At 31.0% G+C, this 26,984-nt stretch overlaps 3 protein-coding genes across 5 annotated transcripts; 1 reads left to right on the plus strand and 2 right to left on the minus strand.

The window, feature by feature from the left end:
* The first annotated feature begins 6,829 nt into the window (after positions 1–6,829).
* Positions 6,830–10,792, plus strand: LOC107642519 (isocitrate dehydrogenase [NAD] regulatory subunit 1, mitochondrial). Of its 2 annotated transcripts, none has more exons than XM_016345908.3 (4): positions 6,830–7,515; positions 8,357–8,596; positions 9,187–9,265; positions 10,341–10,792. In XM_016345908.3, the coding sequence occupies exons 1-4, from the start codon at positions 7,006–7,008 to the stop codon at positions 10,613–10,615; spliced, it is 1,104 nt and encodes a 367-aa protein (XP_016201394.1). In that variant the 5' UTR covers positions 6,830–7,005; the 3' UTR covers positions 10,616–10,792. The 2 variants fall into 2 exon arrangements, with proteins under 2 accessions (XP_016201394.1, XP_088344084.1); XM_088487958.1 differs by having other exon boundaries at positions 6,853–7,515; positions 8,369–8,596.
* A 954-nt stretch (positions 10,793–11,746) lies between these two features.
* On the minus strand, positions 11,747–12,527 carry LOC110271700 (squamosa promoter-binding protein 1-like). The gene is made up of 2 exons (XM_021122846.2): positions 12,113–12,527; positions 11,747–12,013 (listed from the first exon to the last, which is right to left on the minus strand). Exons 1-2 carry the CDS (start codon positions 12,415–12,417, stop codon positions 11,878–11,880), a joined length of 441 nt encoding a protein of 146 aa, XP_020978505.1. The 5' UTR covers positions 12,418–12,527; the 3' UTR covers positions 11,747–11,877.
* Positions 12,528–16,874: 4,347 nt separating this feature from the next.
* LOC107642520 (protein DETOXIFICATION 45, chloroplastic-like) lies at positions 16,875–21,650 on the minus strand. Of its 2 annotated transcripts, none has more exons than XR_015883170.1 (13): positions 21,434–21,650; positions 20,906–21,237; positions 20,614–20,759; positions 20,193–20,470; positions 19,930–20,065; positions 19,725–19,821; positions 19,528–19,628; positions 19,028–19,191; positions 18,781–18,852; positions 18,602–18,695; positions 18,192–18,287; positions 17,539–17,660; positions 16,875–17,314 (listed from the first exon to the last, which is right to left on the minus strand). XR_015883170.1 is itself a non-coding variant. In XM_088486200.1 (13 exons), exons 2-13 carry the CDS (start codon positions 21,214–21,216, stop codon positions 17,248–17,250), a joined length of 1,707 nt encoding a protein of 568 aa, XP_088342326.1. In that variant the 5' UTR covers positions 21,217–21,237; positions 21,434–21,643; the 3' UTR covers positions 16,875–17,247. The 2 variants fall into 2 exon arrangements, 1 of the variants encoding a protein (XP_088342326.1); XM_088486200.1 differs by having other exon boundaries at positions 18,579–18,695; positions 21,434–21,643.
* Positions 21,651–26,984: the final 5,334 nt, after the last annotated feature.

Consider the following 26,984-nt stretch of genomic DNA (forward strand, 5'->3'; position numbering starts at 1 on the left):
AATTATATAAAGTATTATATTTGTCATACAGAAAACACAAAAAATATGCACATTTCTATAACAATATAGGAAAAGTTTAGAAAACCAGCAATTTTATTGAATTTTAGCCGGCATGTAATCAGCAGAGAAAGGTGAGTCATTAGATGAAATCTCACATCAATCTCACACCATTAAATCATCATTGATAGCTATTTGATGGCTACCAATCACAAAAGTTGCTGGTCCCTAGCATTGCTCAACAATATATAATGGAAAAACCCATTTTAGTGTCCAATATTTTTTTTCCATTTTTATCCTTTTTAATAACTTACTTCTAGTTAGAGAATTCCACCACTTCATTTTCATTCACGTTCACGTCAATATAACTTCTCCCATTAATTTCTCTCACATCACGATACTGCATCAGTTACAGAATTCCCACTACTTAATCTTCATCTTCATCTATAATAACAATAGGATACCAATTTCTCCTCTTAATCTCTCTCACTTCACTGGTTACTCCATAATAGAAAAAATTTCCTTCATTTCTCCTCCATCTTTTTCTACGTTCTTCTCACTTCGCCTAAATATAATGTAAAACCTACTGTAATTTATTTTTCTTCATTAAATAAATGTGTAAAATTATTTTTATATATTTCTTTGATTAATTACAGTTGACAACATACCAATGGAAGATTCACGTGGAAGTGGTCGACGAACTTGGCAAGACTATGCCAGACAACGAAGACAAAATATGAGTGAAGAACAGAGGCAGCAACACCTTGACAGAAGGCGTGCAAGTTACCGAGAGAGTATTAGACGAGGAAAACAAATCAATACATCAAGTGGACCAACTAACATGACAATACCATCACAAGATATCACAAGTATATCTATGTTACTGGACTTTTAGTACGTACCAATTATGTATAATTTATTTTTTGAGTGTACCTTTAAATTATCAAATTACATTATTTTCATCTTAATAATGAATTTTTTATATATACAGATACTCACAATAACACCAGAGCTGGTTCAAGTAATATACCAAACGGTTCAAATATGGGTAGGAATCCTATATATTTATATTTATATTTATTTAATTAATAATAATTTATTTTTCCTTAAATTTTGATTCAATAAATCTTTTATTATTGGCCTAAATAATATTATTATAGATATTATTATATTGTCTTAAATGTACTTTACATCATTATAATCTCAATTATTATTAAATAGTTTAATAATTTTTTAATATAATATCATACAAATATAAAATTTTTATAACTGTATCTATAATTTATAACAATATATAATGGAAAAATTTTTATAACTGTATCTATAATCTATAACAATATATATAAAATTTTTATTGATAAGAAGATGTATGATGAATTACGAAGAATTTTTTCTAGATACACAATTTTTATACTCTCCTATTTTGTTTATTAATTATTCTTATATTTTGATATTTAAAAACAAAAAAAATAAGCATTCTCATTTAGTCTGCTTTTTCACTATTTATAAAAAAAATAAAGACCTCTTCATATTTAGATTCATATTTTGGCCTACAACTTAAAAAAGATGAAGACAAATATAAATATCTATGACATTTAAGTAAAAATTATCTTTTGTAAATAACTAATATGTATTTTGGTTTATATATACTCTTTTTGAATCAGAATAATATTATTATCATTATTTTTTGAATTATATTTTGATTTATAGTAATTTTAATTTTAATAAAACATGATATAAATAAAGTCACGTCAACATTAAAATAAAAATATACTTATCTAATAAATTTAAAGAGTGAATGATATATTAACAAAAAAATAAAATTAATTTCGTAAAAATAATAGAAAAGTGGCTGAACAGACACGTTAGTGCCTGTTGAGCCGCTAGTATATATAAATACAAAACAATTAAGCAATATTTTAACACACAATAATTAAAAGGCCGATTTTGTTGCAGATGGAAGAACCGTGTATATAATACACATGTAATACACACTGATGGAAACATGGCGTGGTTTTTTTTTATTATGGATGTTATTTTTTTAATTTCAACTATGAAATGTTATTTTTAGATTTGAGGGATTATAAAATTGATTAAAAAAAACTAATTCTCGGATTTTATGATAATTGAGTTATGAATTTTGTAAGAACTTTCTTAGGGACATAATGAAAAATTTTGACAAGGTGTACAATGAGTTTTAAATTTAGCCCAATATAAGAGAAAAAATCCAAACAATTATTTTAAAAAATTAATCATTCAAATTCTAATTTACTGATAGAATTTATCCAAACACCCTCTCCCTCAACGTCTGCTCGCTACCCCATCCCCACCTCTCCGACGTTAGAATCTCCCTCACCGGCCATCAAACAACCATCGTAGTTATTAAAATAATCATTCGATTACCTAATGAAATGACTATTCAACATTTATTAATTGTATATACTTAAACTGAATCAAACAAAATAACCATCCAATTAAAAATTAAAATAACTATCTAGATATCTAGTAAATTAAACATCCAGCATCTAAATTCATTCGTGGATGTATATACCTTGAAGACGTAAGGGAAGCGAAATCCAAAAAAGTTCGCCCAAGATAGGGCATTTTTGAAGTGGGCTAGGTTTGCATGTACAAAAACGGGAGCATGATGGACTAAAATAATTGCTTGCATAGTTATTATTGGGCTATCCTACGTTGATCTTGGATCTATACCTATGTAGGAGGGAGGCGACGTCGTTGAAGGCGGCGGCGGCCATGGCAGTCTTGGGCTGCGTGACGGACGTAACGTGTGCGAAGGGAGTGTCTCCATTTACGATCTTGCGAGACGTGATGGACGTATGAAAACAACACACTTGTGTGTCCCCTATACGTCGCGAATGACGACGTTGAGAGGGAGAAACCACCGGCGCGGGAGAACGGCTGCACGACTGGCGCGATGCAGGAACGACGCAAACTGCGCGATGGTACTGCTGGGCGTTCGTGGTGCACACGTCGGCGTGAGCTATGGGCGACGACGGCTGGTGTCTGTGGCAGTGTAGCACCGGTGAGAGAAGAAGAGATTGAGAAAGCAGTCACATCAGAATTCAGATGGGGAGAAGGAGACCATTTTTGGGATTTACATAATTGTTGCAAATCTTTATTTATTTCGAATTTTAAATTAGTAATTATTAAAAATTATTTATTTATTTATCATTTGATGTTAATTTCAATTTTATCTCTATTATATACATTATACACTAAATTAATTGGCTCCTCGTACTTTCTCATTTTATAAGTATATAAATCGAAACATTACATATTTTAAAAAAGTAAAATTCAAACTTCAAAGCCACAAATCTTTATATTTGTGTATCTCAAAATCTAACCATCCAATTTATTGATATTAGACTCCACAATCCACATCATGCCATCACGGTGAGGCACATTAAATTTTGGATTTTTTATTTTAATAAATAAAATAAATATAATAATTATCAAATTAAATAATTTAAAAAATATATCAAAATTTGTGTTTCTTGTTTATCTCGTTTACACCGTAAACAAGATAATTTTGCACATATTTTATTTACAGTGTAAACGATATATAGTGTAAACGAGATAAGGTTGGGTGATGTCTTTAAATAGATGTCGTTTGCAGCCATTAACTGGGTCCCATTCTGCATTTTTCAACAAGTTTCTCCTCTCTATTATACCTCTTTGACCATATTATCAACTGATACTGCGATGACGCGTCAAGCAGAGAATAACAGAGACATCAATAGACTGAACGAGACGTCGCATTACGCCGGAGCAGCCGACTTTGAGGTTAGTTCTGTTGTGTTTAATTATGTTCAATCCCATATGAAAATATTTTTTGTATGTAGTTATGACTAGAGTAGCCGCGAAAAATTAGAGCATAGTTTGTAGCTTTAGCGGTAGGTTTCTAGTAGAAATTTGGAACTCTGTTTTACTTGTGCTAGGTTGTTACGACCTATAACGTTGTAGTTAGTTTTTGTTTAGTATGTATGATGTAATTTAAAAATATGTGTAAGTTAGAATGAAATATTTATTTAGATTTTGATCCGTCACCTTATAACTCGGTCTTTATTGTGCATTATAAGTTATAACTCGGTCTTAATTATTATTCATTTTGTAACTGACACCTTCATTACCGACTTTTTAATGAGCATTATTATGACTTAATGATCAACGGTCATACCATCAACTCTATTCATCAACTCTATGCCTATAAAAGGTACCAATTTCTATATACACCGGACATTCTAGATATATTCTATATACATTCTATATTCATAAATTTATTATAATATGCAACACATGATGACTTCTATTTCATGTCTTACATTCTATATTCATAAAATTATTCTTATACCTCTTAAACACTTACTGATTGAGCGTCAGAGTGTCTTTTGCAGGTACTCACCCCTTGTTCTCTCATTGCCGACGTATAACTCATCTCGACGAGAAGCTTGAAGACATTCATCGACGGACGAGCTATACACCGGCCAAACTCAGCAAGAACAATTGGCGCCGTCTGTGGGGACGAGTAAAATAATTCCCACTCCCCTTAGGTTTATAAAACTTGATTTACATTCAGATTTTTTAACCAATCTCAACAATCTTGTTTAAGATTTTTAATACCTCTTATCAAATTTTAATCTATCGTAACTTTTTATAAAGTATATACTTTATACATTCAAATTGCTTCATTTTTACGTATCATAATATTCCACATCTCATAATCGATCAATTAACCAATCCGAGAATAAACTCGGCTTTCAATCAATCCGAAACAAACTCGGCTTTCAATCAATCCGAAACAAACTCGATTTTCAATCAATCCCAGCACAAACTCACTTATCAATTTTGCTTACTTTTTTAAAGTTCTCTATTTACACAAGTAAAATTATATATTTTATTCAACATACTTTTGCATTTATATTTTATGTAACTAATATTTACTGATTTATTAGTTATATTCAAACCTCAATATATGTTTTATACAATAATGGCATATAACAACCATGTCAATTGCATTTTTATTTCATTATGTATTAAATTCTTATTGCTTAATGATTTCATTTATACAATTAAATGACGGTAACGATGAGTTCAAATCTTAAAATTGGATTCCATCAAAAATTAATTGTATATCAATTGTATATAGCTGATACACTATTCACTTTATGCTATTAAATTTTATTTTACTATTTGTTTAATGCAGAAAGTTAAACAAAAAATAGTTACAAACATGCAAATTTGTTACTTTTGTACAAGGAATATACCTCATAACTAAACAAAATTTATTATATTATTATATGACTGTTATCTTATTGCTTTATTATCAAATTAAAGCACGTCCTACAAAATAAAATTCAAATATTCACATTTGACATGTATAACATTCATACATGTCGTATTCTTCTCTATAATTATCAACTTTTAAAGTATATTTTTATACTTTAAACTCTTTTACTTTTACAATATATATTATTCGATATATGTTGCGACTTTATACATATTCATTTTTTCAATTCATCTTATTCATGTCAGACCTTCACTATAAATTGTAAATATTCAAATAACTAATTGCTTTAAGCGAGAAATTCATCAATAAGCTGTTGTGAGCTGGAAAAATTTCCAAGACAATTAACCATTATATTCTCGGATCATACAATCGATTCCATCAATGGATATCAATTTCTGAACTTTTCAGTTCACATACAATCAAATGCTAAAATTGTTCTTAAGCGAAAAAGTATCCCCCACACAATTATCTTGATTAAATGACTCTTATCACTTATTTGTTTTTTGAATAAGTGCCGACATAATAACCCGACTAAATTTGGGGGCTCACTATATCAGTATTCACTTATCTTTTAACCGAGTTATAAATCATTTTAGTTTCTAAGCTTAGCTTGGATCATATGATCGGCAGACAAAGCTTGGGGCTATGATCCGTCACCTTATAACTTGGTCTTTATTGTGCATTATAAGTTATAACTCGGCCTTAATTATCATTTATTTTGTAACCGACACCTTCATTACTAACTTAATGACCATTATTCTGACTTAATGATCAACGGTCATACCATCAACTCTATTCATCATCTTTATGCCTATAAAAGGCACCAATTTCTATATACACCGGACATTTTAGATATATTCTATATACATTCTATATACATTTTATATTCATAGAATTATTATAATATACAACACATGATGACTTCTATTTCATGTCTTACATTCTATATTCATATAATTATTTTTATACCTCTTAAACACTTACTGACTTGAGCGTCGGGATGTCTTTTGCAGGTACCCACCCCCTTGTTCTCTCCTTGCCGACATATAACTCATCCAACGAGAAGCTTGAAAACATTCATCGTCGGACGAGCTATACACCGGCTAAACTCAGCAAGAACAGATTTAATGTTTTGTATATCATATTAAATTGATCTAATTACGAAAATAATAAAAAGTGTAAGAATTCAATAAAAAAAAATTGAAATTATTTTTTTATAAAGTTGAAAATTTGCATTCTTATATCTCATCTACAACTGTAAATGAAATTACCTTATACGTATCTCCTGCACATGATAAACAAAATAAGTATAAATCGTGTCAGGCTGACGTGTTTTATCTCGTTTATAGAATACGAATTTCGGTAATTTTTTTTATTATTTAATTCGGTAATTATTATATTTATTTTATTTATTAAAAAAAATTCTTAAATTTCAATTATATTGGAAAATGGAAGTACAATGGTTGCCTAAAATTAAAATTAAAAAGTGTGGTTATTATTTTCATAAAATAATTTGATAAAAATACAATTACAGTATTCAACGATTTGAGACCTTTATTCCAATGGGTCCTTTATACCTTTCCTATGGCTGCTTCAGAAATCGCATCGTAGATCGTAGTCACAATCGCAGTCCATAGCATTCAAAGTCCAAACCCTTCAAAACTCCCAAAAACAAATCCCTAATCTCACGCCCATCACCAATGGCGTCGACAGCACGATCTTCGTCCACGCTCCTCAAGCGATTCCTGGCCACGCGACTCAACCAGTCCCGCTCCGTTACCTACATGCCCCGTCCCGGAGACGGCGCCCCGCGCGCCGTCACACTGATTCCCGGCGATGGGATCGGTCCTCTGGTCACCGGTGCCGTTGAGCAGGTGATGGAGGCGATACACGCGCCGGTGTACTTCGAGAAGTTCGAGGTCCACGGCGACATGAAGGCGGTGCCGCCGGCGGTGATTGAGTCGATCCGGAAGAACAAGGTGTGCCTCAAGGGAGGACTAGCGACGCCGATGGGCGGCGGTGTGAGCTCACTGAACGTGCAGCTGAGGAAGGAGCTCGACCTCTACGCTTCACTCGTCAACTGTTTCAACCTCCCTGGTATCACCACGCGCCACAACAACGTCGACATCGTCGTAATCAGGGAGAACACCGAAGGCGAGTACTCCGGCCTCGAGCACGAGGTCGTCCCCGGCGTCGTTGAAAGCCTCAAGGTGAATTTCGATTTCCGATTTGTTTTCTTGTGGAATTGTGAAATGGAGTTCCTATTCAAATTTTTGTATGCATAAAAATTGTTTAATACGCAGGTATATAGATATTTGTTTAGCGTTTTGGTTATGGATTCATTGTTCTCAATATAAAAGAAATTATTTAATTGTAGAAGTGATTTTTGTGTATTGAAGTAGATAAGTTGATGGTTTTTCTTTCTTTTATAGTTTTGTTTTTGGCGTTTGGCTCATCCTGTGGTTTGTTTGTTGGGATCGATTGTGGATAGAACTGATTAGTTACTTGTAGTTTGTCATGTAGATTATTGTTGATAGTGACAACCTGGGATATACTTATATGTTGTGCTTTGTGAGGTCACCTTAGGTCCAAATGCACATTAACATCTTGCATTCTCACATTTCTCCATGCAACAAAATCTGAAACTCTTAAAAAACATTATATGGGCTCCATTTGATCAAGAAAGTTATCAATCATGAATGCTAATGAGGAAGAAAAACAGCGCTTATCAATTGAAAAATTTTCTGGGAATCACTGCTATCATTTTTTCCCCTTTTTGGGACTTGATCTGATGTTTTCTGTACGAGTTGTGTACGGCTGCCTTGTGTGCTTTCAAGTTATTACCCCAAAGATTGTAGAATTGTGGACATGATCCCAAGATTTCCCAGTTTTTAGGAGAGTATTTTATGAATAATTGAGCTACTTCTGTAATTCTCTATTGATTTTTTCCTGGAATGTTTATATATATATATCATTATTCTCATGATGTTAGCGGCTTGACATTGTGTAGTATGGGTTTTCTGTTTGCACCTCATACTAATGTGATGCTAGGTAATAACGAAGTTCTGTTCGGAGCGCATTGCTAAATATGCTTTCGAGTATGCTTACCTTAATAACAGAAAGAAAGTGACTGCTGTGCACAAAGCAAACATTATGAAGCTTGCAGATGGTTTATTCTTGGAATCTTGTCGGGAGGTTGCAACAAAGTATCCCGGAATCAAGTATAACGAAATTATTGTAGATAACTGCTGCATGCAGCTTGTATCAAAGCCTGAGCAGTTTGATGTCATGGTATTCATTATGTTATCCTTGCCCTTAACTATATCTTTTTGCTTTTGTTTGATATATTTATGGAATAATTACAAGGATCAAAACCTGTTCGACTCAGAGTCTGTTACTGGCCGTGCTCTATTGCTGTCAGTTTATTGTTGAGACAAGCCACACTACTCTGCAATTATTGTGGATCCAATTATGTTTATCTATTTATTTTCCTCTTCTGATCTTTTATTAAACTTTTGCATGAAAAATACCTGGTGTGGGGTTTATAACAGACATATTCTGCCGGCTGAAATAAACATCAACTTGTTTCTCTTATTCCTGTGGAAAAGGATAAAGTAAGAACTTAGAAATAATAAATGGTGCATTATTTGCCTGAGTCGAGCTGGATGTAGACTTAATGTGTATAATATAGGAGAAAAACATGAATTTTGCTCCCCACACCCACCAAAACCGAAAAAAAGAAAGAAGGTTCAACTTAGGAAAATTGCAATTTGTGATTGATCAACCTGATGGTTGTCTCTTTCAACTCATTGGCCCATTCAATTTCTGTCAATTTTTAATCAAAAGGAAGGGTTTTAATGGGCACTTTTTCCACTTGCTAGGTGACCCCCAATCTGTATGGAAATCTCGTTGCAAATACAGCAGCAGGTATTGCTGGAGGTACTGGTGTCATGCCAGGAGGTATGGTTATTATTTACAGAAGTATAGAAACTCAGAGCTCTAATTTGATCATGATGCCATTTTTCTCATCAAATAACATCTTACTTTATGTTGTCATCATTGTTATGAGATGTATGATCAATGTTCAAATTGTTGAGAGTCTACTGCATGTTTGTCTATTACTCTAGTTCTCTTGGGCGATTATTTTGAGGAGCATTTTATGGGTTTGAAATTTGCAAATAAAAGTGTAGGTAAAATAGAGATTGCATCTTAAGGTTGTATAAAATTTAGAATATCAAGTTGTTTACCTGCCATTGGGTTGAAGCAGTGGAGGAAACAGCAGCTTGGCAGCCAATGTGGTGTTTATTAGTTGTCAAAGGTAGTGATATGACAACTAAAGCAAAATTAGTAGTGGAGTCAGTGAATAATGGTTAAAAATTGTCATTACTATAGTTGTGTCAATGTTTCTTGTAGTGGAATGTTGGTTAGGGCTAGAATTCATGGTCGTTAAATTATTGAGTAACCTATGGTTAACTTGCAGTTGTGTGAATTTGAAATTTTGAATTAACTTGGGTGAATTATTTTAGGAAAACTCTAGTCTCTCAAACACATGAGTCTTTAGCAGGTAGCTCTCTTAAATTGAGACTTCAAAATTGAAGATCTTCATGTATTCAAGATATTTTTATTGTTAGCATCATGAAGTTTTAGATGCTACTTTGCTTTTGTTTCTAGTTGTATTTCATCTTTTTACAACTAGTGTTTACTTCACTATGGTGTTGCAAGTAACATCTTGACTATTATGAGTTCAAAATTTGAGATTACGTATCAACTCAGGAGTACAGTGACTTGTGCTAAAATAGTGATAACAAGCCTGTTGTTGTGGTTGCAATTATTGTGGTGGACACTGGTGGTACAGCAATCTGTTTCCCCTTGTATTGTATTATTGTTGTTCTTGCTTTTTTTTTTACCCAAGTAGGATGGGGATTGTGGAGTTGTGAAGAGTGTCCGGATAAAAGTGATTATTCATAATACGTATACTGCATCCTTTATGTCATTGCTTGAAAATATCAAAATCATAAATGCCATGCTATTGCAGGAAATGTTGGGGCTGAGCATGCTGTGTTTGAGCAAGGTGCTTCAGCTGGGAATGTTGGCAGTGGGAAGGAAGTGGAAGAGAAGAAAGCCAACCCTGTGGCGCTGCTTCTTTCGTCAGCCATGATGCTGAGACACCTTCAGTTTCCTGCATTTGCTGACAGACTGGAAACTGCTGTGAAACGTGTAATTCTAGAGGGTCAATGCCGGACACATGACCTTGGAGGGACAAGCACCACTCAAGAGGTTGTTGATGCTGTGTTAGATGCTTTAAACTGAATAAGTGATTAACCTACTTTCTGACCTTGCAAACGAAGTCAGCTTCGTATATTCTTTTCAACTAATTATATCAACATTAATTGAGCTCCCATGAGAGTTGAATTTGGCAAATTTTTTGTGCTAAATAATGTCTATTCAACATAGAAGATGATGTGATGAGAATTTATTTATTCTGTACTTTTTAAACTTGTTTTTACTGTGCTTTATGAGTCGTTTGATAATTTTTTATGTTGACCCTACACAAACACAAACAATTTAGTATTCTTGTTTAAGTACTCATATAAGTTCAGAGTGGTTTAGTCGGTGTCACATGTTTATTAGTAGTTACTATACTTCAGAAGAGGTGAAATTTCAAATCACCTACTCTCACCACACTTCGTCCAATTCTTACATGAATTAGTCTTATATTTTCTTGTATGAATTAGTATTAGTTCGGACGCATTTTGTTGTCATGGAAGTAAAAAATAACCTAAATTTGAACAAAAATGGCTATGTTATAACGATAAAGATAAGAATTATGTATGTTTGAATACCTTTGATATACATCTAGTTGTCATGGAAGTAAAAAATAACCTAAATTTGAACAAAAATGGCTATGTTATAACGATAAAGATAAGAATTATGTATATTTGAATATCTTTGATATACATCTAAAAAAGATTTGATTTACATCAAAATGTTGTGGATAAGTATTGAGTACATTTGAATACATTTTTTTTAATTAAAATTATGTTATTTTTTTAAAAAAATATATTTATTTTTAATTTATATATATAGTTTAAAACTTTAAATTAATTATTTAATTATTTAAATATTTTTTAATTTAAGATTAATTGTTTAAATTATTTTAATACTAAATTTAATATAAGATATGTTTATTAATTAAAAATTACTATTTAATTTTAAAGATTTTTAAATGATATATATATATATATATATATTCTGATTTCTTCTATTTTAATTTTTAAATTTTTTTTGTCAATGATCGGCATCTTCATCTTTGTAAGGTTATAATTAGAGTTCAAATTCAATGGACAAATACGAATCACTGCTAATTGTACGGTGGACAACCTTTAAACAAGGTCATCCTTGTGCTTACATAGAGATTCATTAATCATTACAGAGGGCGCATTTATTTTTCTGGCATTCATCATTCTTAACATACAAAAGAAGGCATTTTACTTCTTATAAAAAATGTATCATTATCAATAGTTTGAACATCATCATCTTTTTTTTGCCTTCCAAACAAAGTTTGTACTAACTTAATTGATATCGCTCTCTGGTTGGGGTTGAAGGTCTGCATGATGAGCTTGAGCTTTTCTTCTGCGCTCATTGTGACTGGCCAATCTTTCTCTGCAGCTCCTTTTGTTGTCATCAAATAGGGCTAGCTCATGAAATCTGCATATATGCCATTCAATCTAACAAACAGCGAGTATACAGTACACATGCGCCAATATCAAATATAGGATTAAGAATAATATATAAGAGATGACATACTTGCTACACTGTTGGCAGAATCTTTGCCGAGTGCCAGAAACTAAGACAACCGGAGCTTTAGCATGTCGCTCGCAAACCTTGTGACGGCGATTGTATCTTTTAGCAGCTTGCAAGTCTGCTAGGCATTCATCTGCTTGACAACAGTAAGACAAAGCAGTACAACTAGAAGACGAATTCCATCTACTTGATCCATCAGCATAAACCAACCTTATTGTTATCTTCTGCTTTCTCCTCCTCTCGTCATGCACTGCTTCTTCCCCCAAATTTTGTTGTTCTCCTTCTTCTTCCTCTGTTCTGTGATCCATTTCTTTTCTTTCTTTCTTTCTTACTGGCAGAGTTTTTGCATTATTAATGGAAACATCTAGAAGTAGCTAGATTTATGAAGTTATATCTGTGAGTGTAGATATGTAAGGAAGGCAACTCCGCCAGTTAAGCTCACGTCCGTACACAATTTATGGACCAATGGGAACCAAAATATTAAATTATCCTATATGTATTGGCATTCACTTTATCACTTCTCAATTTTAATATGATTTTTGTTATGTTATCTATGGTTTTATAAAGTAAAAATAGTGAAAATAAAATTATAAAGATAAATATTATTATAACTAAGTTTTAAAAATTTTACTTTTAAAAAAGAAGATACAAAAATTTGTTATAATCAACACAATTCTTTTAGAAGAAAGAAATATTTAGAACTAATATATAAAAATTCTATAAAAATATTAATTTTTTTTATTATTTTAAGACACTTAGTTAAACAATAATTTATTTATTCATCAAATTATTAATTATAAAAAAATAAATTTAATTTATATTAATTAATATTTTTAATCAATAATCTAATATTGTTAATCTAATAACTTAATATTATATTTTTAGTCAATATTTTTAAATATTACTACTACATAAAACAATTAATTATAGCCATCTTGTAGATTTATTTTTTAAATAATATCATTAGTAAAAGTCTTTAATATATGAGTCTTTATCTTGATTGATAATTAATTGTGTTTTAACTAGTAGAGTAAAAAAAATAGTTAATTCATTGCTTTTTTTTTTATTAGGTTCAACGTCATTCAAATTATTTTAATATATTTTATATATGATTTTATATACTAATTAATTAAATTAATTTTAATTAAAATATTTTTAAATACTCTTCTGAATACTCACTAAGGTATTAGTTTTAATTAAAATATTAAATATGTATTATTTTAAATAATTTTATATTTATTATTATTATTTTTATTATATATATCTTGATAAATAAAATTGTAAAACATAACTATTAATTTGCTCTGGTATATAAAATAAGGAGAGTAAGGAATAAAAGACACTGATGTACTACAAAGATTAGGCACACATTATTGCAGACGGTCAGTTTCAGTACGTACAAATTTTAGTCATGGCGACGCATGAAAGACTTTTTGAGAATGGAGAAGAGATGTATAATAGCAGATCCTTTTTTATTAGGTGTAGATGCCTATTACATTATACGTTTAATCTTCACCCTCCATTCCATTATGCGCTGGATAAATACCAACCATGAGATCCAATAGTTAGATATGCGTTGGATAATTTTGCACTGTTAGATCGGACGGATGTATTTTGATCCACCGAAAGCCTTATTTTAACTGAATGGCAACACGAGTGATAAGAATAAAATATAATTTTTTTGGTATGAAAATAAAAAGGAATAATCATATTCTTAACTTAGAGATTCCTACTTTTAGATAAAAAAAATTAAAAGTATTGATTTTATAATAAAATAATATAAATTTTCAATCATTTTAATTAGACAATCGCTTCTGATAAAAAAAATTATTTAAATTTTTATTTTTATTTTTGCGAGACAATACGATATTTTTGTAAATTTTACCAATGTGAAGAATTAAAAATGATCGAGATTTATTTATTTCTAAATTTAAATTAGTAAGAAGTCTATTTATTTTTATTCACAATCTTAAGAATAAAATGAATAATCATACTCATAATTTAAAGATAGGTCTATCTAAGTCTATCTCTAAAGACAAATCTACCTCTAAACAAAAAATTCAAATATAATGATTTTATAGTAAATTAATATAAATCCTCAATCATTTTATTAATTTATTACAGAAGAAACTACTAATTCGATCTTTATTATTTTTTATCAAGGACAACCACTTCTAATAAAAAAATCTACTTAAACTTTTATTTTTAGTTTTTGTAACATAAGGTAACATTTTTATAAATTTTGCTATTAAGCACTAATAAAAGTTGTTGACACATTAATTGACAAGGTAGATATTAAGTACCAACATGAATTTATTTGTTTTTAAATTTAAATTAGTAAAGAGTTTATTTGTTTCTGTTCACTTAGACAAATGACGTCATTTTAACATTAGTTAAGAGTTCATCTGTCAAAAATTTATTTTTCATAAAAAAAAACTTGATATAATATTTTTAAATTAATTTTTTAATATTTTTAATTAATAATTATATTTGATATCTTTGAATTAAAATAAATAACAACTGACTACTAATACTAAATAAAATAAAATACACATATAGAATCATAAGTCAGACATCAATGAAGATTTAGTAATACAAAGGAGTAAAGTATCATTTTTGTCCCGATATTTAGGGTAAATTCTATTTGTATCCTTAACGTTTAAATCGTCCTATTTGTATCCCTAACGTTTGTAAAAGTGATTCAATGTTATTCTGCCATCATGAGCGCTTTAGTTTGAGTTTTAAAAATCTCTTCTTGAAGTTAGAATACTTTGGGATAGAATCGATGATCTACTCCGAAAAATAGCTCATCAGATGTTGAAACTAATTCATACAACATTTACATAATTTACTTTTCTAGTATATAATTGAATCTAAATACAAATAGTAGGTATAATATTAAAATCGAACACATCTAAGTGAGACCTAATTGAGAATGAATATATCCAAGTAAGAATAATTGAAAAATATAATCTGATTTGTTAGTATAATTGATAGTAGGATAACATTGAATCACTTTTATAAACGTTAATGATACAAATATGACGATTTAAACGTTAGGAACAAAAATAGGACTTACCCAAACGTTGAGGACAAAAACGATACTTTACTCTATAAAGAATAATATAGATTAATTAATTTTTTTTTATAAAATTCAATTGCTTGAATAGTGTAACTAATCATTAAAGAGTGATGATTTATGATACAATATTATATATTCTCGAAACTTATTTATCCTAAAAAAATTGATATATTTTTTTTAAATTAATTTTTTATTGTTCAGATATTCAATCTAAATAATTATATATGGCTATATAAAAACAATTCTTGAAGCTATATATTATTTTTTATATTATTAAATTTTCATTGATCTTTTTTAAACTTTTGATAATATATAATATTAATAGATTAATTATGTTATTAATACTTTGAGTTTATCAATGACTTCTTATGTATGATATAATAAGTATAAATTAATTAATAAATTATTTAAATTAAAAATATTATTTATTATGAAACAAAGTAAATAATTTTTAACAAAATGTTGTCCTCTTTTTAAACTAAATTAATAATTACACTTAATATCTTTACATTAAATAAACTAAATATTAGTTTATTTAATGTAAAGATATTAAGTGTAATTATTAATTTAGTTTAGAAAGAGGACAACATTTTGTTAAAAATTATTTACTTTGTTTCATAATAAATAATATTTTTAATTTAAATAATTTATTAATTAATTTATACTTATTATATCATACATTTAAAAATTTATTTAAAAATTGATTTATATAATAAATAAAAATTAATTTAAAAAAATATTGTATCAAAATATTTTTAATATAAATAAAATCCTGACAAATAAATTTTTAACCAATTTTATAAATAATTTACCGTCTTTATTAACCATTCACATTGACACGTACTGTCTCCTTCACTAACTCAACATGTTCATTAGCAATTTTTGTTAATGCTAGACGACCAAAAAGCTCACATAAAGATAAAATAGAATTATTAATTATCTCGTGAAGATAAATAAAATAGAGATGCCAAAGGTCTCTTTTCTCGTCAAAAATAACATTATTTGTCGTACAAAAAGACATTACTACATTGGTAATTCACTCGTTATTATATAAAGGAATTTGATTTTTGAGGAGACATCTCAAATAAAAAATTACTATCATAATCACTAATTTATAAAAGATTAGTATCGATATTAATTATTTACACATGTTTATATTAATTATTATTTAATATAGATAATTAAGTTAATTTAAATTAATAGGTTAGAATTAATTTATAATATTATTTTTGATATAATAGTATGACTCCTTTCTAATTTATATTATTATTTTAAAACCAAAATATCTTTTTTTTTCTTTTTCTAACACTTGTTCGGTAATATTAATATAATATAATATGGGATTTAAAAAAAGTAACAGAAAGGATCCAAAGAGAATGATATTATAAAAATAATTTAAAAAGAAAAAAAAAAGAGTAACTATTATTTACCATAAAAAAAATATTAAAAAAAAATTTAAAAAGTTATATATATATGAGTACGGCATTCTCACTAAAACATAAAATGAAAATGTAATACATATTTTTAACATAGTAAATATATTAAATAAGAATGGAATACACATTTTTAAATATTAAATGTATTAACATTTTGCCAATGAGTTATAGCTCAAATGACATAGTCTCTTCATACTCAATTAAGAGGTTGCGGGTTCGAGTCTCTTATCTTTGGTAAAAAAAAAAATGTATTAACATTTCTAAAATAACTCTAAACCATTCCCCAAAATATAATACAATTAATAACAATAGCAATTACAATTCCAAAATCTCTAACAAAAGCATGAACTTGTGGCCGATAAAAAGAAAAGTTCCATAATTACAAAGCCCAACAAAAAATCCACCATCTTTAGCCATTTACTTTTCTTACCCCCTTCTCCTTGAAAACATGTGAATTTTGCTAGAGATTATCAATTTATCATTTATGGTAGTTTAAAAATTTCACATGTCCGATTGTTCTTCTTGTGTGATATTAAAAGATAAAAAGAAGAGAAAATATGAGCATGACATTACAAAAAAAATGTAGAAGAATATCACACATAAAAAAAAGTCCTCTTTTATTAACCCACCTTCAATTTGTGGTTGTCTAGTTGCAAGAACCACCATGGTCCATCTTTTGATAATAATCTGAACAACAAAGTAAAGTTGTATATTGAATTATTGATACTTGAAAGTTAACTTCTTTCTCTAGTTTGTTAGATAGCTTTACTTTTTTTTTTTTTTCTCCTTTTATCCCTTACTTTCACCTTTTCGGTATATTCTCAAATCAATTTATTTGTATAAACTATAAAACTATAAAAATAAAAATTATCAGTTATTGTAGAATTGAGCAATGTTATTGTTTAATTCACCTCATAATTCCGGCAATTGTTCGGAGGCCCATGAAAAGAGCTAAACCATACCAGATTCCTTGTATACCAATGACTGAAGGAGCTAAAAGCAAGAATGTAGAAGAGATTGCACCCACTAACATCTGTTTAGATTATTTTACAAAAATATCAGAATAAATTACAGAAGAGTAAAACAAGAATGACCTTATTTTTGTTAAAGACAAAAATATCCTTAGAATATTTTAAAATACGATAAAAAATACTTAAAGCTAAATATATTTTTAAAAATTAGATTCTGATACAATTTTTTATAAATATCATGAAAAAAATAAGACAGTTTTATTCTTACAATTTAGTGATTTTACGTTAAGTATATTTTTTATAATTTTTTTTATCAATGACCAAGAATACTTTCAAAAAAAAAAATTCTAGAGGTCAAATTTTTATTCCATATTTTGTATATACTTTCCAAATCGTTATTCAAATATTACAAAATTTTGGATTAAATAAAAATATATTATTTTTAGTTATTTGTATCTTATTTATCGTTTTAAAAGTGAGAATTTTTTTGTCTGCGTATCCAAAAGTCAGGTATTTTTTTTTATAGATTACCCATTAAAGAAACTATTCTACGCTTTTAGGCTAAAAGAAAAAAAAAAAAGTTATTTACTTACCATAGAACAAGCAGCAAAGGAGAAGTCTGAAACTCCATAATGCAGTCCATCAAAGATATAAGCCAAAGCAGTTAAAGGTTGGCTAGCACTCACAAACTGTGCAAGTATTTATGATATAATTAAGGTCTTGCATCAAGTCCAAAAAAAAAAAAAGGTCTTGCATATGATATATAAGTACTAATTAAATTACACTAGTTTATTGTAAAATGAGGTGATATTACATATAACATTCTTGATTGTCATGCATATACCAACCTCCTTACTCGGTGTTATATCTTTCAAAATACAATGATATTTTGTATAAAAAATTAGCATATACTAGATCAATGTAATTTACCTAATGAAAATAATTAACAGAAATGCAGGTAAGTATTCTTAGTTTCTTACCAGTAGACCAGATTTAACAATACCTAAGACTTCAATGTCTTGAGTGAAAAGGGTTGCTAGAGAACCAAAAGAGGTACCCAAAATTATAGCTAACATGACTCCAGTGAGTACTCCAATCTGAGAATACATAAAATCAAATTAGAAATATGAATACTAGGGGCAAAGTATATGATAATTTAACACAAAGAATGAGATAGACAACCTTTAAAGCAAAGTAAGTTACTTCTTTTACAGTATTGTAGTCGCCCTTGGCCAAGAAACTTGCAACAAGAGCCTATTCAGAAATATAACTCCATTGGTCAATTATATGAAGTCAAAGGGAATGAGAAAATTCAAATTTGAATAGATCTTCTCATATTAATATTCTAATGATCCTGTCATCTAATATTTGTGAAATTTTGACATGAAGACTAAGAGATTCTAATGTTTATGAAGAGAGATTAGTTTACCTGACCAGCTGCTCCTTGTGCATCTACAAGAAGTGATACAGATAACCATACTTGCAAACATATCTGATGTGCTGCCGTGGCTAAGGGTCCGAGACGTGCAGCCATTGTTGTGCTCAAAGTTATTGTCATTACAGAAGCTAAAGTTCTCCCAAGAAGAAAACCACCTGTGCAATAAATTGGAAAAACTTCCCTCAAGGCACTCCTCTAGTTTCTCAAGTATTTAGCATTCAAAACAGAAGATGCATAAAGATGCAAAAGCTACAAAATGAAATCAGAAATGTCATGTCTAATTCTTATATATAGATTAGATAGTTAATCAAAGACACATGGAAGTTAACTTGAAACAACAAAGTAAGTACTCTTGACTAGCCATAGAGATATGTTATTCCTTAAATGGCACCTACCAAAGCAATAAAACCATGATATTTATCAATGGTTTGAATCAAACTTACAAGTGTAACCACTGAATTAATGTCAAATCAGATAGAGAAGATACTCACCAGATCTCAAGTATCCACCAAAAGGAAGGCTTCTAATATTTGGGATTGACAGTTTAGTCCTTTTACTGAGACTCCATATCATCAAAGTGGCCACAATGTACCTGAAATAATATTAATACAGAGTCTATTAATTTGATTGATCTCTATGTTACTGTATTGAAAAGATGCATAGGAAGAACAAACATAAGAGGTCATACTGAGATATGACAGTGGACAAGGCAGCTCCAGCCACACCCATGTTAAAATTATAAATAAGTACAGGAAACAAAAACACTGCAGCCAAATTGCCAAAACCTGCAAAAGTTCAAATAATGTAAAAATCATTACAGTGTGATCAATGTGACATGAACCTTATTAAATTTCTATTAGTGTCTGTTTCAAAAAGTGTAATGAAGTACTTGCCTAAACATTGTACAGGGGTCCTAGTGTCTTTAAATCCCCTAAATATTCCTTGCACAGCCAAAGAAATGACAACGGCCGGAGCACCGATGGCTCTAAGCGACAAAAATCGCTCTGATAGAATCCGCATTGGTGAGTCCTATGCAGAAAAACATTAGGACAGCAACATCAGATAATGGAAATGGACCAAAAAATGAAATAACAAGGATAAGGAAGAGGGATTGTACATAAGAATTTAGAAGTTTGTGATGCAAGGTTTAACTCACTGATGATATTCCAACCATGATGAGGAACAATCTAGATCCAAAGAACATAGCCAAAGCCTCAATCATACCAATTCCTGCTGCTAAGACTAAGGCAGTAGAAACAGATGGTAGAAACATTCTTTTAGCTTGATCATGGGGACCTTCATTATTGATTGGATTGGCTGCAATTTCTTCTGCTACAAAAGAAGTTGCCACACTAAGGAGGGGAATGTTGAAAACCTTTGATACTATGTTAAAAATTGACATGGAAACACCAGCAGATGCCAACTCCAATACTCCTATTCAAATAATCACCATGCAAAAAGATCAATTCATTAGTAACTAAAAAGTAAATTTATGCATACCATAACATAAGAATGAAAAATCAGCATAATGCAAGTTTTTCAAAACCATCAACATTACCAAAGATCAATCAACTTACCCAATCTGCCAATGTAAGCAGTCTCCATCAATTGCGCTAAGGGCTCAATTGCTTGTCCAGCAATTGCAGGTATAGAAAGCATTATAAGCTCAGTTTGTACACTTGGAACTTTAGGTTTGTTTTCTAAATTTACCCCATCAAACACACTGTGAATTGAAAAAAAGAAAGCCAAAAATCACATATATAAGCATAATATTCATTACATGGTACCTGATTAGCATTCAAGAACAAAAGGACTCATGATTAATTGACAAAGTATGCTAATTTGAGTAAAAGAGTGTCGGAATCATACAAATTCTTCTTGTTGATCAAGATGCCATTTTCTGATAATGCACTATCATCATCGTCATCATTATGCACATCAAAATGACTCAACCCAACATCAGAAATGGGTTCATTAGCAACCAAACCACAGTGTCTCACAAAATTGTCAAAAGAAACCACTTTCTTGTGAAGAATCCTGATGGAATTCCAAGCCCTTCTTTCTGTTGCTGTTCTAAAATGGAAATTACACTTCCCAACCTCATTGTTGAGTTTTGTTCTTTTCACAACCCCTTCAATAGCAACTCCACAAACAAGTGAACCACCAATTTGAGTAGCCATGTAATTGGATAACTTAGCTCACTGCAGATATTTCAAAACAAAGAAACGGATCATATATCTAAGTTGCTTTGCTTAATTCAAGGAATAAAGGGTACTAGAAGATTATAAATTATGAATGTGGTTCATCCTTCACTGAAAAATGAACCCAATTTTCAGTTCCAGCACGAGAATGCAACAAAGAAATGGGGGGTGGGGTTTAAACCATTAAAGTACCAACCTTTATTGTTTTCCTAGCTCCAAATATTCAAAATTCAAGTACGGTGAACTTGGAACTTGATATAGTATAAGGTTTATAAGCAGCAACTGATAATTGAAAACTCTTATTCCATTTTCAGCTGATCCTGTTTTCAGTTAGTGTCAGAAAAGAATCAATTTCTAACTGTAATGCCAATTTTTTTTTTTTTTTTTACTATGGTAAAGCTAGTGCAAATTTCTCATTCTCTATGCTTACACTTTTATAGTATTAAACAAACAACTTTTTATATGCAGTGAATGTTAGTTAGTTGGTCCAATTTCTTCTCTTTTTTTTCGTTCTTATTACCACAAGAGTTTTGATTGGTCTTCAAATATTGAGTACCTATAATTTTATTGTTGAAAATTGAAAATTAAAATCGAACTTACTTATATCCAATGAGAAGTTGTTAGCTACCAATTATGTTAATCATTTTTAATGTTCTTAGTATAATTTTTACTTTCGAGGGACCAAGAACTAATCCGTCGCGGATCTGAGCTCCATTCAAAGGTTTGTCGACTACTACATACATAAAACGAGATTCAAACTCCTGACACTTATTTAAGCAAACTAATAAGCTAACCACTAGACCAACTCAAGTTGGTTTTCTTAGTATAATTTTTTTTTTTTGAGAAAGTCTAGGGGCCAGCAACTTTTTTAAAAGTTGGCCAGCATTTAACCATCAAAAGAAAATTGAATGATCCCACATTATTGGATTTAATCTCACACCATTAAAAATCTTATTGATGGCCAATTGATGGTTATAAAACACAAAAATTGCTGGTCCCCTAGTACTCCTTTTTTTTTTTTGTTTCCCACGATATCCCCTGCCCAACAGGTCAATTACTAATCCGTTACAGATCAAAACTCCATTTACGGGTTTGTCGCTGGCCGATAAATTCTTAGTATAATTATTGACAAGTCAAAATCAAACCACGTTTTTGTTGCTATGTGCCTATATTATTGTACTATGGACATGGGTTGAATGGCCTACATCAAGAAATAATTGAGTTCCTTCACCAACCCATTTGGGCTTTGAAGTCATTTTATCACATTAATCATGCTTGTTAACTATTTAAATTACCAGAAATTTATTTTATTAGTTATTATGAGCTAAAGATCGTTTTTTATTGGGTTTCATAGTCTATATTTAACCTCCCAAAAAGTTGAAATAATGTAGTAAAAAAACTTTATTATTATTAGATAGATTGTATAATTTAGTTGCAATTCACTTCAAATCCTTTTGAAAATCTAATTACACAATTAAAAATAAAGCTGTCGGTGTGATAGATCTATTATTGAAATAATGATGTTCCATTGAATTAGTGATCACATGGTTGAATTATTGAAGAGTGATGATACATAGTGATTACTAGAGGCAGGTTAACCAACACCAAGAACTTGATAAAAGGTGAATAATATTACTTTTACCTATAAAATTTTATAGTGTTAATAACATATCTACCTACCAATAAAATTAATGTTTTAATACGTTTGTTATATAACAACTATTTTTTATTAGTATAAATTTAATTTTATTTTTTTATAAATAAATTTATTAGTATTTTAAATTTTTATAGATAAAAATAGTAATTTACTTTTCATTTAAATGTTAAGAATAATGTCAAATTAATCCAACAAAAAATCTAGCAATAAAATTGTAACTATCAACTATTATTTACATGCTTCCTTCAATTTCACCATTTTTAGGTCAATATAATAATTTCAATTATGAATGAAATCAAATGCTCTACCTTTTTTTTGTCTTTTTTTTTTTTTTCACTTTACAGGCAAATTCATTTTACAAAAGAAGTATATTCCAAAAGCTAACAAATGTAGGAAGAATTATTTGTTTGAACCTGAAGCAATGGCTTATATACATACCACCACATAAAACCTATCACTATTTGAAAGTCTTGAAGCCATGCATTAATCATAGGTCACATGAATCTCTTATAGGATCTACTATAAGATTCTAGTTCTAGTAATAATTTCACATGTGCTTTGGGCCATCCATCATTATTATCCTCGGTTGTGGGAATTGCACTATTGCAGTGGGAACCTTTCTTGTTTCTTTTCTTGACATTATGCTTCTGGCATTTGTTTAATGAGTAAATAACCAAATTAGTCTCCGAAAGATTACTCAATTTTTAAATTGGTCTCCAAAAAAATAAATTAATCAAGAATGTCCTCCAAAAATTTAAAAATGGTAACGTTAGTCCTTCCATTCATCTTCTGTTAATTCCGTCATTGACGCTGTTAACTATTGCTTATGTGGCCGTCAGTGTGGCATATCAGCATGCCAGCTTGGTGTAGAATGGCTAGTGACAAGATATGTTTCACTATTTATGTCAAACTAGTCCTAGGTATGTAAACCCTAATCCCCTCTTCCTGTGAAATGCCATTGTTGCTGCAGCGTTAGATTGATTCTGCAGAGGCCGAAATTGTTGAGCAACTGCATGATGGGTAGCGTAAGTGGGTGTCACAGTCGACAACTGTCGCAATCACACGGAAGATGCTTCGAGCTCGTCGCTGCGGTGGCGAAGGAAGAACACGGACCAAATGTGCTTTTGTGGGTTGAAGACAGTGATCAAGAAGTCTGGGACAAAAGAAAATCCAGATAGATTGTTCCATGCTTGTCCAAGATATCAGGTGAGTTATGAATATAGTCTTCTTGAAGCTTCTAATTATTTGTGTGGGATTTTGAGATTTTTGTAACCTAATATTTTGCAGAAGGACAGCCACTGCAATTACTTTAGGTGGGCTGAGGATAATGAGTATAAAGGATTAGATGGTGCAAAGGAAAATGTTAAAACTGATGCAAAAATAGAGAGTGATGTTGTTGTCTTGAACCAAAACCTATCATGGAGAATGATGACCGTAGAAGCTGAAGTTAGAGCACTTAGGATGCAACTGTATTTTGGACTAATAGTTGTAATTATGGTTTTTATGATTATGTGTATGTTCTTTAGTGGCAAGTGAAGTAGTTAATGTGAAATTGTGGATGTTGTCAACCTTCATAATTTGCTGTTATTTTAATATGAACAAACTTATGAGTAAACCTGTTGGTATGCCATGTTCATATTTTTTTACTATTAAAAAGATCTCTACATGCACCATTTTTCTTGATCATAAAAAAAATAGCAAATCAGAAGAAACATAATTAAAATGAAGTGAACTAGGATTAGCATAACATGACCAATGGTCTACCAGTTTCCATTGTCTCAAATTCAAATAACAACATTATTTTAAGATGATAATAACACAAAAGTAGAAGCTGATAGTCAAAAGGCTAAGCTCAAAAAGCCTAACATAAGTTTGTACTAAGGCTATTCTTATCTAAAGGGCTATACAAAAAACAGGGCTATCCAATATTCCACAACTACCACATTGTTTACAAATGGCAAATTTTAGCCTGACAAAATAACAGATATTAATTGCCCTATATTTCATGTCTTCAAGTCTTGAAGTCATTCCATGTCTTTTTTTTCTGGGAGGTTTGAAACCTGGAGTTGGAACAAATGTCATGAAGCTAGCAAGCTTTTTGGCTGTTGCGGAGCTGCTACCCTTGATCCTTTCAGCAGATACAGCAACTGGTCCTGGAGTAACAGGCTTTGGAGAGGCATTTTCCATTGCCCTGGCCTTGGTGACATGGAGTTTTGGAGGCCTTCCTCTACCTCTAGTCTGTAGAAAACAGTTATCATCATTGTCTCAAACAAAACAGATTGTTAATGAACTACAAAGGGTGATATTCAGCAGATGCAAGTTACTAATGTCACCAATTTAAAACTGAATACAAGATTACCTGAGTAACATTGGTTGAGGTGTGTGATTGTTGTGTCAGTAGAAGCTGAGCATCCTGACTAACAGAAATTTCAGTCTGTTCATCTGGAGTAGCTGGTGCTACTGTAGGGAGTGTTTGAATGGGTTCAATGTCAGCTACGTCGTCTACTTCCAGACCAGGTGCAGCTTGTGGTGGTGGCACAACTGCAAGCTGCAATTGCATTAGCTTTGCCTTCTCTTGAGCATCGTCTTGCTTTTTCTTGCTGCAAGTTCTCTTGTTGTGGCCCACTTCTCCACAGTACATGTACCAAATTGGATTATACTTCCTTTTCATCTTTGTCTTCGTGCCAGTGGGTCCTTTAGCCTTGTCCTTCCTTCTCTTTGTTGTTGGTCTTCTTGGTTTAGGTTTTATTGGAGGTGAAACAGGTGCAGGAGAACCAATTTTCTCCCATAGCTCTTGTCCCTTAACAGGATTCACATTGTATTGGTACGTTCTTCTGTACGCCTCCATAGTCAACCATTCGTGGCAATACTCCTCAGGCCTCTTATCATTTTTTTTTAATGGCCGATATTGCGTGCATACAAGGCATTCCTATAAATTTCACAAAAACAAATTTCATTCAGTGAAGTATGAAATATGGTATGTATCTACAACTTGAAATGGGTTAGGAGTTGAACCTGTCAACTGCCAAAACTTGCAGGAACAAGTATGGTTACCCAAGTCTACCACCATATTAATTGGCCATCCTTGAACTTCGTACAAGACCTCTTTGGCATCACCCGACTAGTGGGGAGTCCAGTTTCTGGATAACTTAATAAGAGATTCTAGCCTACTTTGCTGAACCGGAGTAAGTATTTCTTGATAATTCATTAGCTTCAGTCTGTTGTCAGTCATGCTTTTCACAACTATTCTTCGCACCTCCTCTGCCAGGCTCAAAATAGGCTTTCCTCTTTCATGCTTGGTCTTTGTATTGAAGGATTTACAAGCGTCGTTGCATATGTTGTCTATCTGGCCCTTCACTGAAATGGGCTTTTGTCCAGGCTTTCTTTGGCCACTTGGCTAAATATTCTCAAACTTGTTGATTAATCCTCTTGATTCTAGTCATATTCCTTTCAAACTCAACTGAAGTCCTTGATCTTGCATACTCCCAGACCAAGTATTTAAGCTCAATGCTGTCCCACTGTTTAGAGAAGTTCCTCCACAGATGCCAGACACAAAATCTGTGTAGAACTGATGGCAGGAGTTCTTTCACAGCAGGTATTAACCCCTGCACAAACAATCAAACCCGAAAAGATTTTTAGTCAGTTAAGTCCTTAAAAGAATCATCATTAAATCAGAATGGTCCTTAAAAATTAAATCGCGAGTCAAATTAGTCCTCACCTTTTGCATGTCTGAGATAAAACACAAGTTCTTTGCTTCGTAGTCTCCCAGGTCTGAGAGGAGCAGCTCCAAAACCATTTTCAATTGTCTTTATTCTCCACATCCACAATAGCATATGCAATCACAAAAATGTGATTGTTTGCATCTTGTCCACATGCAGTGAGAAGCTGTCCTCCATATAAGGTTTTCAGGAATGCTCCATCTAACCCTATTTATGGCCTACACCCTGCCTTGAAACCCTTCTTACAAGCATCTAGACAGACATAAAATCTCTTGAATTGAGGTGGATTATCAGTAATGGGAATGACACCCACTTGAACAGTGGAACCTGGATTGGCAGTTAGCAGTTCATGTGCATAATCTCATATCAAC

Source organism: Arachis ipaensis, chromosome B5, assembly GCF_059453495.1.
Source record: "Arachis ipaensis isolate K30076 ecotype BB chromosome B5, ASM5945349v1, whole genome shotgun sequence".
Classification (NCBI taxonomy): domain Eukaryota; kingdom Viridiplantae; phylum Streptophyta; class Magnoliopsida; order Fabales; family Fabaceae; genus Arachis; species Arachis ipaensis.

Bases quoted from the DNA above. Each gene is read 5' to 3' on its own strand.
- LOC107642519 (XM_016345908.3), top strand. From the start codon at position 7,006: ATGGCGTCGACAGCACGATCTTCGTCCACGCTCCTCAAGCGATTCCTG. The intron at 7,516-8,356 runs GTGAATTTCGAT...ATGTGATGCTAG, and splicing joins GCGTCGTTGAAAGCCTCAAG to GTAATAACGAAGTTCTGTTC. The intron at 9,266-10,340 runs GTATGGTTATTA...ATGCTATTGCAG, and splicing joins TACTGGTGTCATGCCAGGAG to GAAATGTTGGGGCTGAGCAT.
- LOC107642520 (XM_088486200.1), bottom strand. From the start codon at position 21,216: ATGGCTACTCAAATTGGTGGTTCACTTGTTTGTGGAGTTGCTATTGAA. The intron at 19,192-19,527 runs GTGAGTATCTTC...TTTATTGCACAG, and splicing joins TGGTGGATACTTGAGATCTG to GTGGTTTTCTTCTTGGGAGA. The intron at 17,315-17,538 runs GTGAATTAAACA...TTTGTTGTTCAG, and splicing joins ACAATTGCCGGAATTATGAG to ATTATTATCAAAAGATGGAC.
- LOC110271700 (XM_021122846.2), bottom strand. From the start codon at position 12,417: ATGGATCACAGAACAGAGGAAGAAGAAGGAGAACAACAAAATTTGGGG. The intron at 12,014-12,112 runs GTATGTCATCTC...GCATATATGCAG, and splicing joins TTCTGCCAACAGTGTAGCAA to ATTTCATGAGCTAGCCCTAT.